Source organism: Aythya fuligula, chromosome 2, assembly GCF_009819795.1.
Source record: "Aythya fuligula isolate bAytFul2 chromosome 2, bAytFul2.pri, whole genome shotgun sequence".
Classification (NCBI taxonomy): Eukaryota; Metazoa; Chordata; class Aves; order Anseriformes; family Anatidae; genus Aythya; species Aythya fuligula.
Window position 1 is genome coordinate 36,185,362 of NC_045560.1, and position 15,549 is coordinate 36,200,910.

The window sequence follows — 15,549 nt, forward strand, 5'->3', positions numbered from 1 at the left end:
AAACAAGGTTACAGCTAAACAAGATTCTGGTATATTAACATGTCCATCAAATAACTTGTAAATGTAATGATTAGGAAAACTTTTGTAAGTCATGTAATGTTCTCGAATCTCTTCCACAGCATAGAAATAACTCTGTGCGCTCTCTGCACTGCCTCCATTCTCAACATCCATGAAGGGAGGATGGAGCAATAAATAAATCAACCTACCTCTCACTACCACATCTTCTCTTTACCCAGGTCATCAGATTGGAATAGCTTCCAAGCTTGATTTATCTTCCAGTATAAGCGCTTCCTACAGCTCCGCCACATAATGATGAAACAGCTTTGTTTAACTAAACCACGTATGTCTATTTTAAAAAGCAGTCAGTACCAAAAGACGGCACTGCAAAAGGCAATGTGGCTTTCAAACGATGAAGAACTCAGCAGTCCCTAGATATAAACCCTTCTACTAGAAAGTATCTTATGGTGATTGTGCAAGAACTGCAATACTCCTCTCCCTTCTAACACAAATCACTACTTCTCCCTTCCTAAAGGGAAGAAAACTCAGAGAGTACCTATAGATATAAGACAAAGTATTACAGTTGTGCTTTTCTTTTGGATGCACAGCCCAGAAATGACCTATGCAACTGGAGATAATATACAGTGAATATATCCCACTGTAAGACATAATGTGAGATACCATACAGATAAGCTACTGTTTGTCTAAGTCACATGGATATACGTGCAACTGGAAGGGGCAGTATTTTATTCTGGCCAGGTGAACTCACGACTGTCAGGACATGATGAGCTGTTGTGTTTGTAGGAGTCCTTTTTCACATCCCGCTGCATAGCCATGGCACTGTAAGACCAACTAGCAGCGTACAAGGAGACAGAATTACTGTGAGACTTCAGCTTCATCTACTTAAGCATCGACAACAGTGTACAATACTTAAGAGGAGACCACTGCGCAGCATGGATACCAACTGCAAAAGCAAACCTCCTTTGCCATGCTGTAAAACATCCTGGGGTTCGAAACAAACAATATAGAGCAGTTCACACTGTTGCATTGTATTAACCTGGGGGAAGCCAGTTCCTTGCCTCAGACACATGAGATGGAAGTCTCACCTTCCATCTCCTTCAAAGGTCCCTGTGCTTATGTTCTGCTTCTAGTGAGAAGTCAAAAACATAAAAAAAAATAAATCCAAACCTTTGCTTTCCCAAACGCTTGTCATCAGTTCTGCCTAATACATTCTAACTTCCGTCATCCAAGATGTGTGGTTGCTTCACTTCAGAGGTGGAAAGCTGTAATGGACTCATGATGAGGAAATCAGTCAAAAAAAAAAAAAAGTCAGGACAGGAGGTTCACATAAGCAGTCACTGAACTAGCTGCAGACTGCCTTCCAGAGAGGCTATTATTAGGAAGTCTAATCTTGGAAAGGGATCTATTCTGCTGTGGAATCACTGGGAGAATAGGAGAGTGGGGAGGAGACAGAAAGAAAAAAAAAGCAGGTCTGCTACAACAGCAATGGAACAATGTTTGTTTAGAAGGGATGGGCAACTGCCTGTCCAACTTACAACAAATCCAAGGACTCCAAACACGATGACTTTAAAACTGACCTTAAGGGAAAGTTTACTGTGTTCGTGAAAGAACAGGAAAAGGGTACAACCTATCTGACCAGGAGATGCACTATTTCTTCATGAGGAGTGCTTAGGAGTATCTAGACAGACCACCTGCAGAGGAGAGAAATTTAAAATACCAAGAGGGATTCAGCTTGAAAACTAAGGTAGATAAAATAACCTATAGAGATGATCCAATGTGAAAATTTATAGTAATATGGACTATAGGAGTTTTCAAAGTTGATTGACTGTGAGGGCAGGATACTGAGGATATTTCAGGCATGTTTTAAGAACTCTGAATCTCAGTCAAGTACGCTCCCCAAGCAGACTGTGTGAACATCCCTGACCATACACTCCCAAAGCGAGCCTGCAGAAAATGAGTAGCCAGAATAGTTGTTCCTGAATTGGGGGTGCCTCCAGATGGCAAGAAAAAACATGGATTCTATTCAGGCAGGTAACTCTGCCCAGCTTTTGGGATTCAAAACTGCAGCCAGACTGCCTGTTAAAGAGCTTATTAAAAAAAAAAAAAAAAAAAAAAGCACAGTTGTCATTCACAAACTCCTTCTGTTCCTTGCTTCAACTTCGAATTTCTTCCTTCTTTACCGCTTGCTATATTCTGATTTTTGCTTTCTCTAGAAGGTTGAAAATCAGGAAAAAGTTGTCAGGCATTAGTAGAGAATGCACCCAATATATATATGCACGTGGTATATTAAGACTGGAGTCTCTTTGATCCTGAAACTTGGTATTTCAGCATTAGTTCTTCAAATTGAGAGACTAACATCATACACACTTGGTGAAGATGGAAAAGGAACCTTCTGGGTTTACAGGGTTCACGTAGTAACACAGGGGCCTTATCAGTACAAATGAAGTATATTATACTATTATACCTGTGTAAGCAACCTGTTCCTACTTGCACTTGCTCCATAGAGAATCAAAACTAAATAAATCAGAACAATGAGCACTGACAACTAAAGAAGGCTTTGAGATTTTACACGATGAAGTGGTTCAGTGGTTCCAGGACAGAGGAGCAGCAGCAGCTGTGACAGAATGGCTCCAACTCTGATGGGGAAAAATAAACCACTCACCTATGGAGCAGCATAGAACAAAAAGAACAACCAGAAGGGTTAGCAACAGGTGAGCAGAACCACAGGCTAGGGGTTTTCTGAAATTCAGGAACAGAACAGTAGACTATTTCTCACTTGCCTAAAAATCCTAAAACATGTCTACCAGCTCTAAAACAGAATACATGCATAATGCCTTTCTCCGTGGACATTTATTATGCAAATTTGGTGACCCACCTTGGGTCACCAAAACCCATGGTCTGTGTGGGTACCAGAACTACTGAACATAATTGCTTATCAAAGGCTATACAGTGCCTGAGCAGACCCTCCTACATGGAGAGCAATAGGTACATGTGGAATTTATCATCCCTCTCCTTCCGTCAGGGTTTGACACAAGAAAGGTCAGGTGGCAGGTTACGAGTGGGGCAGCATCTTCCTAGTTTAGGAAACAGCTAGGAGATTAATAGAAGAGAGATGTAAAGGTCTGTCTTTGTTCCACACATCAACACAGATTAAGAAAAAATATTTTTTTATGCCAACCCCCCACTACATATAGGGTTTTTGTTGCTGTGTTGTGAAAGGGTGACTAATCCTACATAACTGTCTTCCCAAAATGCAGGTACTGGAATTTTTTTTCTTCTTACTTCTGCAATTTATTATCCTGTGTCAATTTGCCAGCAACAAACTAAGTATCTGGGCTCTTCTGCTCTCACTTTTCATCCTAACCACCTGCATCTCTCCAGGCTTCTGAAAGAAACATTTAGCTGGTCTTCAGTTAGAATTAATATTTTTAAATTACACATGCAGAAAGATCAACATCAATTATTTTCCCTAACTATTGATGTAAGTCTAGTAAAACAAAATGGCTGTAAAAAACGTTGGATTATTTCACCGCATAAGTTAACAAAACTGTCTAGACAACTGTATGCTCAGTTACACACCCCAGTTCTAGCCACACATAGCGGAGAGCTACTAACAAATACTAATATTATACGAGGTGCCAAGGATCTTAAGCAGTCACTTGTACCACTGCAGGCAAAATTCCTCTCCTTTGCAGTATTAAAGAGGGCTGGGGGAAGCAAGGTGGCGGAGGATTCACTTTTCAAATGTAAATGCGATGGCTTCTCAATAAGCAGAGACAGGGAAGAAGCATTCCTTCACTTCCAGAACGCTTCCTGGCAGTAAGGAGTCCCGCTGCTGGCACACTGTGCTGTTTGCAAGAGCAGAAGGGGTCAGGAGCTATATGTACAGTACATTTCAGAGGTCAGTGGAACTGCACAAAATTAGGGTAATACTGCTACAGGAACTGGATTTTTTTTTCCTTCCTTTTTTAAATAATTCAGATTGCCATTGAGGGGAAAAGATGCAGCTACAGAACAACTCGGTATATCTCAGTAACACTCATTAAGCTAATAAATTAATGTTCATTTTTATTATACCCATTTCCATATCTGACATGCATTTAAGGGTATGCCTACAGTTCAGGTAAAGCAACAGCAGATACAGATATTCTCGCTGATCTCTTTCACAATGGTTTCAGACTCTAATATGAAAATTGCTCCAGAGCTGAAATCCATTAGGTAACGGCAGCTCATAGGTAATTTCTTCTACAGAGTGATTAAAATCCAAGCAGGTCATATTAAAATACAAGAATGCAATCAACATTATCCACAAAAGGTAACAGCAACAAATACCTTTTCCCCATCCTGGGTATCCAGTTATCATCTCACCTTAACAAGCTTTGCTTTCAGGCTCTTGATATTTACCCTGGCCTGGAAGCAGGTTCAGAGAGCCACTAAAACTCCCTGGCATATAACTTTGTTCCAGATCACCGTGTCCAGTGCAGACTTTATCTCCCCACTGAATCTGGCCTAAAGAGAGCCCTGGTAACCGCCCCAAGATAACTGTGAGCAGACAGGATTATTTGCTCTGTTTGGAAGACTCACTCTTCACAATCTCACCAAAAATTGCCAGTGAGAAAGGGGTCATTCTGGATAGCTGAAAGAAGAACACGATATTACATCCAGATAACTAACTCTCTGGATAGCTGCCCTGGGACAGAGAACAGTATTTGGAAGTCCTGATAAGCGTGACCACGAAAAGATAAAGCATGAGGACTGACACAGCTACAGCAGCTGCATTTCTCATCTATAGTAGCATTTGCATGGTTCAGGATTATTTAGTCAATGTAAGAGATTTTCTGAGATGCAAGGAAACTGCTGCAATGCTAGGTCTGTGTGGGAAAGGTCCTACAGCACAGGTATTGAGCACCTCTAGAAAATGAGATTCCCTAGCATAGTCCTCTGAAATGGAAATGCATACAAGAAAAAGCAAAAATCAAACAACAACAAAGCCCCACATGTAACAGTTTCCCACCCTCTACCATGCTCTGTCTCTTCCCAGGAACACACAGTGCTTCTAACTCCACTAGAGGACCCTAGGCCACCCCAATTTCTCCCTGGAAGGCTGTGCAAACCACAGAGGTTTATTGTAAATACCTCACAGCTAGGTCCATGGCACTCTGTGCTTGGATGAACAAGCCCCAGCTCGAGAGCACAAAGCAGCATATTCCTGCTTTTTCATGTCACAGCTGCGGAGAAGTTTAACTCCCCTATCCACAAATCCATCTTTTTCACATTAGCAAACACATTAAACGAGTCAGGAAGTTCTTGCAATGCAGCCTAAGCAAATCTATGGGGAAGAGGAGCTATTTGGGGGTTTCTCTGGAACTCTACAGCATTTATTTCTGTCCCCCTCTATCCTAATCATGAAGAGTTCACATGATGAAGCCTCAGTAGAAAAGTTCTGCTTAACCTGGCCCCAAACTGAAATGCAGGTGAGTGGGTTTTTGTTTGTTTTTATACATCAAAACTGGAACCTTAATAACTCTCAGAGCGCTCAGGTAACCCAATGTAAGAAATAATGATGCCTGCGAGGTAGCAGACGCTCCTCTGCAAGTTACAGACACCACAACACTTCTACAGGTTGTTACAAAAAGATGTAAAAAGACCTGGAAAAATTACAAGTTTTTAGAAAAAGATGTAAATTTTCCAGGTCTTTTTACAAGTTTGTTGCCAAATTTACTCAAATCAAAGTCAGTACTTTGAACTGAACACAAAAGCAAACGGGAAGCAAGGGCAGACCTCAATAATCTGGTGTGCAGACTTCACCTGCAAGCATGTAAGCATCTGAAGTCTCCACGAAGCCCTTAAATGAATTCCTGTACCACACACACGCTGATGAAGATGCTCAGAACGATTACAGCAAAAAGAAATGAGTGCAATACCGACGGACAGTTTTGTCCCCTGAATGCCCCAGTCATCTATCACAACATGGGGCCGAGTTCACATTCACGTGCCCATGCCAATCTCAGACAGCAGTGAAACTGGATCTCTGGCATCTTAGATGTACCAATGTGCCTGCAATTTCTGTGTTACAGCTCCACTTACAGCTTCTGTCTGGATACCTCCTACAAAGTAAGATGACCACTTTACACATTACTCAAGAAGGACGCGATATTTTACATCTCCTTGTTTCCACAGCACACTCAGATATTCGGTAGTTCTATTTTTATTCAATGAATATTTACTCTTTGTCAGAATATGTTGGAAAAAAATATGTATTTCCAGAAGGAACAGAAACATTTGCAGCTTAGTCAAGTTTGACAATGTAGTCTTCGAAAAAAAGCAAAAAGTGCATGTGGGGAGAGAAATCTCAGCAGTGTCCAAGTATTTCCTAAATTAAAAAAACATTTTGTTGGAGCAATTTCAGAAATGTCAACATTTCAAAATGAAAGTGCTCAGCTCTGCACAAAAATCTCTTAAAAAATCTTTATAATTCAAAGTCAGAAGAAATGTTTCAAAATACATCCGAACTAAATTCTGATCTTTGGGTCATAAGACAGCCAAGCTTGGCTTCAAATCCTATTGTTTTTTTTCCTCTGCTTTTTCCAGTAAACTGATAAATTCTACTTAAACTAATAAATTCTCTTTCTACTTCATCCTTCTACTACAAGACAGAAATGAGACTAACAGCTGTATTTCAGTCTTTTTTTTTTTTATTATTATTCTTTAATGTATTATTATATCTTAAATGAAAGTCCACAGTAGTAATGTACTCTAGTGTGGGCTCTCATCAGAGATGCAAACAGCACTGCAGTCTCTTTGGTCAAGTAATCCACTCCCTGTCTTTGTCACAGCAAATAATTCAGAAAGAGCACCCTAAGAGTTCAGGGTGAAAAATGCAAAAATCAATATCAAAGAAAATCATTAGACTATAAGTGGGAATACTTCTTGTATTCCACAGGTCAGAATATTACTCTAGCCTCTCATAACTAAAAGAAAGTCTAATAAATAAAGCATTTGCAAATGTCTTGGTGTAGAATCAGACACTGAATAACCGTAATTGGTTGCTTAATTTTAATTGTGAAATTATTCACAGACCCTTAAAACCAAGGACCTTTTTGGACCTTTTTTGTTAACTACAGCTAATTTATCAAATCTATTCTTTAATTGTCACTGTTTCAAATTAACACTAAAATCTTAGTCTGTGACTTTCTCAATGTGTATCTGGCTATCTACTTGGATTTTTATCAAATTTTGAATCACTGGTGTTTACTAGAGACAAATGAAATAAATTCTTAGTAAATCATAGCTTGCTCAAGAAAAGAAATTATAAATGAAGAAAAAAGCACATTCAGGGGCAATTCAAGAAGTACACTGAAAGCAGCTGGCCTCCAGTGCTTATTTGTTTTGCATGAAAGTATTCTGCAGCGTGTCACAAAGTATCTCTGATAACTTGTTTATATTTACACCAAATCATGCAGGAAGAAGGAACAGTAAAAGAGTTTGCCTCCAGATCCAGATCAGGCGTGTTTCCTTGTCTTTTTAGCATCACCTCTTCCTCGATTATTTTTTATTATTCACATCATCTTCTCACATTCCCCAGGTAAAGATGAGGTAAAAAACAGAAGATTTGACCTGACTACTTTACATTCCTCATAAGGACTGCTGCTCAGCTACAAAACTGTTCTCTCATGCCCTGAAGAGCAGACACAATAATCGCTACACATTTTCGCCCCCAAATACAACACGTATGCCCAGCTCAAATGAAGTATGACACAACCACTACAAGTTACCTGATGTTTCTTCGACTTGTTTCACATGCTGAGTTGTATTTATTTAGGTTTGCTCTTGTACAAGATGAACTGTCCCTGCAAACCGCCGGTACACAGCCCCGCAACAGGCCTCACCCGAAGCCACTCGAGTAGGCAGAGGAAAAAGAGAACATTCCTATTGACTTTATACAAGGCCTTCAAACTTAAAAAAGGAAAAATGTGTTTGTAACACGTTAACAGATGTTTGTTTTCAGCCCTGTCTTCCTAGAAAATAGGAGACTGAAACTGTAAGCCCTGAAAATATTTTATGCCTTAGCCCCTCCATGTAATCAGTAACCTCAGAACAAGAACATATTTTGTGTCATAGCAGTATCAAAAATCATGTTTTAGTTGAAGTTTAATGGCAATTCCATTTACCTCCATATGATTAATATAATCTAGGCTTTGTCACAAATGTTACGCTTAATGTTTTATCACAATTTAAATTCAAACACAAAGAGCAAAGGAAACCAGACCTGGAAATGAAACAGAATCCCAAAATCCGCTCTGCTCAAGATTACACGTGGGGAAGAGAAAAAAAAAAAAGGTGCTGATCAGAACTGTTAGTCACAAAAGACTATTTAAGAGAAAAAAACCTTCCCGAAATAGAATGGCCTTTCTCACCACACCAACTTGCAAAGCGAGTAAGCAACATCCTTGGAACATACATCCTTCTACATCACTGTCAAATGCATTTTCTGTAAATAAATTAAAAAAAAAATATTACAGCTGGACAGAAGATTAAATTAAGATAAATACTGCCACAATTAGGTTTCTCTAGTTGCTTCCAATGAACAATAATTGGTACTGCTGCTGAGGTAAATAAGTGTAATTGCTCATTTATTTTGCAAGGCCACACATTTATGCCCATTACATAGCATAGCAACTGAGCACAGGCGTGTCCTCCAATTTCCAGGTACTGGACAAAGCATCCCATATGCTGACTACTTTACCTCATTTCCTCATAGGGGCTGCTGCTTGGCTAGAAAAATGTTCCCTCATGCCCCAAAAAGCAGACATGATAACCATTATATATTTTCTCCCCCAAACTGTCCCATATATTTGCCACATCGTTTGCGGTATGTAAGAAGCCTTCGGATAAGAACTATCACGTCTTAATAGAGGCAAATCTGAACTCCAAATTTTAATGTATACATTAAGCAAAATGCTAAAATAGAGCTGCATGACGCTAATTGCTTATCTTCCTATTCTTCTGAAGAACTCTGCTTGAAGTTAACAAAATCCTTCCAGGCTCCAGTTTGCTAGGCCTCCCGTCAGTGCTAACATGCACAGCCCCTTGTCCTCATCACGAGCAACATGAAAGAGTTGCATCTTTCTGTGCTTGTTTTACACAGCGTACTGCGAACTCCAGTATAGGAGCTGTCACTGTCATCCCACTGCACTTTATCCAATATGCTGGTGGAAGTTTCCCCAACACAAAGGGGAGCAAAGCAAACATCTCAGCAATACCAAATGCCATTTTTTTTTGCGTGTGCCTGCAGCCAGCTTGTAACTCAACACCTCGCAGCTAAAGTGAGGACATGGCCCAACCTTTATTAGCATTTCTGAGAAAATATTGAAAGGGCCAACTTCAAGCAAGCTACACGCATTCACCCGATGGATTATGAAACCACTTGAACTCCTTGCTGCAGAATTTACCCCCCTGACTGCCTAATATTAAGCACAAAGTGAAGTCACTGAAGGCAGCAGATGCCGAAGTTTCAGGCAGAATTTCAGAAGCCTCTTTCCTCCTCTATATGACCTGAACTTTTCAGATGCGTGGTATTTTATACGCAGCTTTTGGTCCATCTTCTGCAACTATTCTTTTGTTGAAGTTGTGTTTTTCTTGCTAATCCTACTACTTGGAAAAACAGCTGCCTGTGCTCTCACAGCAAGTACTGTTCTGTTGCAGGAGCCATCCTAGTATTTGGGAACCAGTCAACTTTAATGAGAAGCACCACAGCTCAGCTCTGACAGCCAAGGCCACTATACAAATACCTTGCTGGAAGCTATTCAATAACAGGACTGTGTGTGCGCAGCGCCAATAGATCATCTTAGTTTGTGTGACTATTCTATACACAAATATTTGGGGTTTTTCTCCCTTCAAGATCTGCTAGCCATTTTCAGCACAATACAATTAACAACTTCTATCTCCATTAATGTGCCTTCTTATTCATCTTTTGCATCTGCTCCTATACGCAGTGTTGCTTCTTCAGGCCCACTGTTGTATGTTCAGACACTCATTTCATTCACATCCATTTCTCAGCAATCAACAGGTCTCAGGAAAAGCAGAGCTGTCCAGGTAAGCCATACAGCTGCACAGGTATGTCATGTCAATATTTGCCATGAAACAAGGGAGCACATCAGAGCACATACTGGCTCAAACAAGCAACAAACTCATCTGCACACATGATTAAAAATACCCAAAATAAATGTATATCAAATTAGATATATATGTTGTCAAAATCTGATAAAGTGACTCAGCTAACGTCCTGTCTCTGTTTTCAGACTAAACATTACATTAGGAACTAGCTTTAAGGAGGTACTGACCCTCCTCTCTAAAGGATACAGATCAGCTATGGGCAGATTAATGAAAATGATCAAACTATGGGAAAAAAGTGTGTAGCCCTCCAGACTTCTGAGAACAGATGACAAAGCCCCAGAAGATTACTTATACCAAAATTAGACTTGGATGTAATTTCAGAAATGCTCTGTGGAACCAGAACTGCTGTTCCTAGCGTCACAACCTTACCACACGGTCCAACTTGTGATGAAGGCATCACCTGGACAGAAGAAATGCAATAGAAATTGCCATGTTGCCACATCTGAGTAATTAGCAGTTAGGTTTTTCAGATGTTTCCCCCACTGCCCCACCCTCTTCTACACAGTACTTGTTGGGGAAATAACTGACTTGGACTGATATAGCCTATTCTATAGGGTGAATCCAGCAAAGAGTGGTAAGTTGGGCCTTTTGCTCCCACCCCAGAGATACCAGAAAATAAACCAGGCTACCTGAAAATGGATAGAGTATCTAAAAATCAAGAGACAGGGAGACCGCCTACTAAAGCAGACTAAAAGACACCCTCGTTGGCATGCTTACAGGGAAGGTGACAGCACTTCAGGTTGCACGAACAAAGTCCTGGTAGAAAAAGCTCACGGAGAAACATTGCAAAAATTACTAACCAACAGTTTTGAATCAATGTCTATTTTCAGCTGTGAGCTGCAGAAAATGAGAATACAGCCTGCTTGGTAGTCAGCACTGCCACAGAATTACAAAAGTTCCTCCTGCAGAACACACTCTCATTGCATAGAGCACCGTTAGGGCCCTCTGAAAGGCCCAAGAGCAATATTCCTGATTTAGCATAACTATTCAGTGCAACAGAACACACAAAGGTAATACTTAAATGTAAAAACAGAAAACGCAGCAGCCGATCACCACCTCAGATGTGAATGTTTCATCCAACAGGCAAAACTCTCCCAGGTTACCTGCACTGATTTTCTTTTTTACGGTACTGGTCATATATCAGGTGGTCCCTAAGATGTAAGGGGGGAAAAAAAAAAAACACAAAGAACTGCACAATGAATTACTTCATTACTATATCATTATTCATGAATATTATACTACAAGTAAGAAGAAAGCGAACTATAGAACCCCTCAGAAACCAACTGCATTTCATCCCCAAAATGCCACAAGTGTTTCTTTATAGTAAGTTGAGCTTTGCTGGCAAGGCTGATGAAAAAGACCCTTGGGTAAGTATTTGTTTTTTCAGGGACAACTGAGTTCTGAAAAAGTGACCAAATCCTCACCAGCACTCTGCTGAGGATGTGAATGACTGCTAACCCACCCCGTGGAATGTGACACAGCAGCAGCACTGCAGCAACTGGAGCTACACGGAGGGAGCATCAAAAGCCGATGCCATAGAGGTCTCCCCACACAGATCTGTTCACAGCATCAGGTTTGTTACCTGCACTGCAACACCGTTTGCTTTGCAACCTCCCACTTCAGTTTAAACTAATAGCAGAAAATAACTCAATTGAGTTTTCTTTTTCTTGCAGCACACACGGAATGTCCCAAGCAACGTATGTTTTACATGGCACGTTACCCTGCTCTGCATGCCAAAAGCTACAGTTATTTTTTAACATGACAAATTTTGGTGCACATTTCTAGACCTGCGTGACAGAAAGCATTGGATTCTGTTTGCATCAGACTTACTGTGGAAATAGTTCCAACACAAGCTCCTGTTCAGGCATTTGCTCCTTTATTTCAAAGCTGCCTTCGGAAACGTTAATCATTTTCTGGCAGAATCCATATCATGTGAGTTTTCATCCTCCGATCCTTCAAGCTGCTCCAGGAGCACATCACAGGCACCACCCTGTACAGCCGAGGCCTCTATGTGAGGACTGGGATCCATTTTGGTGTAACAGGTGCAACTCCCAGCTGATTTGTCAGGTGTTTGATAAAGGTGAGTAACACAACATACCTGTGCCTCGTACCCACAAACAGGTCAAGTTTAACCTACCTTCACGCCAAGGTGAAGTGTTAAAGCATGAGCAACCTTACAGCATTTTGCACCACTTACTACACCATCAGACGCATGCGTGATGTCTTATGTGCAAAGTGTCTGTTCTGCATACTCCAATTGTTGGCCAATGCCACGTAACATGTATGTGCACATGCTGAATCAGTAGCACTTTATTAACTTCAAGATAGGGGAAAAAAAAAACAAGTAATATTTGAAACAGAATTAAATATACAGTTATTAAGGAATTACAGTATTTCCAGATAAAGTTCTCCTCTCTGCTGAGGAGTCTGAGAACTGCTGAGCAGCGATTACAGCGCAACGCACAGACCGCGTGGGCTGGCCTCTATCTTTCCTGACACCCTGCGGGCTGTGACACCTACGGGCCGATAACCCATTTGAGGGGCACACCAGATGACTTACGAGCTTTCACTTGGGGTAACTGCTTCCCCTGAGCTTTTCCGTCACGCGGGGCATAGGAAGAGTGAAGATTATGAGATTCGAGAGGAAACCCCCCAAAAGCCAGCAGCATCACAGCAGTGCAGTGCTAGCGCGCCGAGTCATAAGTTGCAGAGTCTTGTGGTGTGTGGTTTTGTTACTTCATCCCAGACACTGTGGTAACGAGGAGCAGCACACCTTTCATCCTTCTGACCCGTAACGTGAAATGAGTGTGATGTTACACTTGCAATTTGAAGTTTGGTGGTTTTTTGGGGGGGATATTTAGGCCTGCCTATTAGAATATAGTTACACTGATGAAACCTGCGTGCGTTTCGGTTTGTGGCAGCACTTTATTTCCTTCCACTTCCACCAAAGCTCGCCAGCCTGCGGCCCACAGCCACCCACTTCAAACTTCAGCATCCCCCATCCCACCACCCCTACGGCTCCGGGACCCGCTCTGCTTGGCAGCACCACCCCGGGCGCGCCTCAGCTCCGAGCCCACACCTGCCGGAGCAGCACAACCCAGGGAAGGGAGAACCGGGGAGGGGGCAGAACCGAGGGGCCGGGGCCGAGCCGCGGGGCGCTGCCTCCCCGGCGGGCACGCCTCGGGCCTAGCCGCCGCCGGAGCAAGGCCGCCGGAGGGGGGCGAGGGAAAGTTGGCGAGCACGGCCGGCAGCCGCGCCGCCCCCTGCCCGCCGCGCCGCCCGCCCGGCGGCCCCTGCGCACGCTCCCGCCCGCCCACGAGGCCCCCCTGGCCCTGGCCCTGGCCGGGCGGGCAGCGGAGAGGGAGGGAAGGAGGGAGGCAGCGCCCCGCGGGGCTGAGCGGGGGGGAGGCAGGGAGCGGGGAGGAGGAGGAGGAGGAGGAGGAGGGTGGGGGGGAGCCCGCAGGTGATGGGCTGAGGGCGCGGAGCCCGGCTCCGTCCCGGCGCTGCCCCGGCCTCCCCTCGCACGCCGCCCCATCCTCGCCGCCACACCTAGCAACGGCGCTGACAGGACGCAGCGGCGGGAGGAGGAGGAGGAGGAGGAGGAGGAGGAGGAGGAAGCGGAATGGCTGCCGCGGCGGCGGCTCCCTCCCTCCCTGCTCTCCCTCCCTCCCTCCTTCCCCGGAGCCCTGACAGCCAGAGCCGGGGCGGAAGCAGCAGGCGGCGTGCTGTGCCCGTCCTCTCCTCCTCCTCCTCCTCCTCCTCCGGGGCTCCGCACTCCCTCCTGCCCATGCAAACTAACTCCCCCTGGCCGCAGCCACCACGCGTCCACCCGCCCGTCCCTCCACGTCGCCCTCCCGCTGCACCTTGTGCCCCCACGCCCCCTACCCCGGCTCCTTCCCCCCCTTCCCCTTCCACCCTGCCCTGCCCCTGCCCCGGGCGCTCACCGATGTGGTTGTCCTCGATGTGCTCGATGAGCTCCGCCAGGGTGGGGAAGTGCAGCCCGCAGCCCCCGAACCTGCAGGCGTTGGAGAAGAAGGAGGCGGCGGCGATGCCTGTCATGGTGTTACATCGAGATCCCCCCGCCGTGCCTGCTCTGCCAGGGCGGGGAGAGGCGGGGGCCGGGGGGAACGGGACGGCGAGAGGGAGATGGGGAGGGAGAGAGAGGAGAGAGAGAGAGAGGCTGGGGGTGGGGAGACGACGACGAGGAGGAGGAGGAGGAGGAGGAGGTGGCGGCGGCGGCAGCGTCGGGAGCGGCGGAGGGGAGGGGAGGGCCGGGCTGGGTGGGGGGAGATGAGGCAGCCGCAGCTGGGAGGAGGGACCAGCGCCGCTCCGTAACAGCTGGGCTACCCCGGCGGCAGCGGCAGCGGGAGCGGGGCAGCCCCGCACCGCCCTGCACCGCCCCGCACCGCGCCGGGGGTGGGTGCTGCAAGGCAGGCACCGGCAGCGCCCCGCCGACAACTTTCGCCCTGCAGCGGGGACGGGGCGGGGGGCGGCGCGGCGCGGCGAGACGGCCGCCCCTGAGGGGAGGGGAGGGGAAGGGAGGCGAGGGGAGCCGCCCGCCCGCAGCCCCATGCAGGGGGCTCGCCCTCTTCTCCCACCCCAAGGGTTTACCTGCGTGGGCAGGGGGCACCTGCAGCCGGGCCAGGCCTCCTGGGGTTCGCCCCCCCACCCCCGGGCACAGGGCCCACCCCGGGGCCTGATCCCTGGGCTGCAGCCCCGGGGGTGTAAAGGAGGAGGAGGAGGAGGAAGGAGAGAGCAGGAGGCACGCACCTCGCTCTGGAAACCTATTTTGACTTTTTGTCTCCAGAAAGCTATTCAGCGGAGAGGCTGACTGATTAATTGATTTTAATGAAGGTCTCCCTAGGCTCAAATTCGCAGACAGCTTTATTTAAAATTAAAAGGGAAAAAAAAAATAAAAGAGTACTTGTCAGGAAGCCTCTTCGCCCCCCCCCCCCCCCACTTCTGTTTTATAATCATCTTTTTCCATATTTATATAGTCCTACAATACTATTAATGATTTCGAGGAGAAGTGTAACTAAAAAAATCTCAAAATCTGTATAAAGCTCTCTTAATTGTCTAGACATAAATAACTGCACTGATCCCACTGATGGATAACAGCCCTAGACAGTTCTCATCTCTATAAAATTAACCATGTGTATAAGGATAAGCAGGATCCACATGTGTTTTATTCATTGTATTGCAGGTGGAGATGTTCTTAGCATTGCTGCAGGAGCTAAAGAACAGCCAAGCCTAAAAAGACAGTAGAATGATTAGTGGATGGAAAGATAAGTACTTGCCCATTTAAAAAGGAAAAATCCTGGGCTGTGATGATAGTGCCCCATGTATCACAGAACT

The 15,549-nt window shown here is 44.8% G+C and overlaps 1 protein-coding gene across 1 annotated transcript in view; it reads right to left on the reverse strand.

Moving 5' to 3' along the window:
* Window positions 1–14,309, reverse strand: part of JAZF1 (JAZF zinc finger 1) — a 183,741-nt gene extending 169,432 nt beyond the window's left edge. Inside the window, exon 1 of the mRNA XM_032181958.1 lies at window positions 14,139–14,309. Within this exon, the coding sequence (XP_032037849.1) occupies window positions 14,139–14,253 (115 nt within the window). The 5' untranslated portion in view covers window positions 14,254–14,309. The remainder of the gene's footprint in view (window positions 1–14,138) is intronic.
* Between the last annotated feature and the right edge of the window lie 1,240 nt (window positions 14,310–15,549).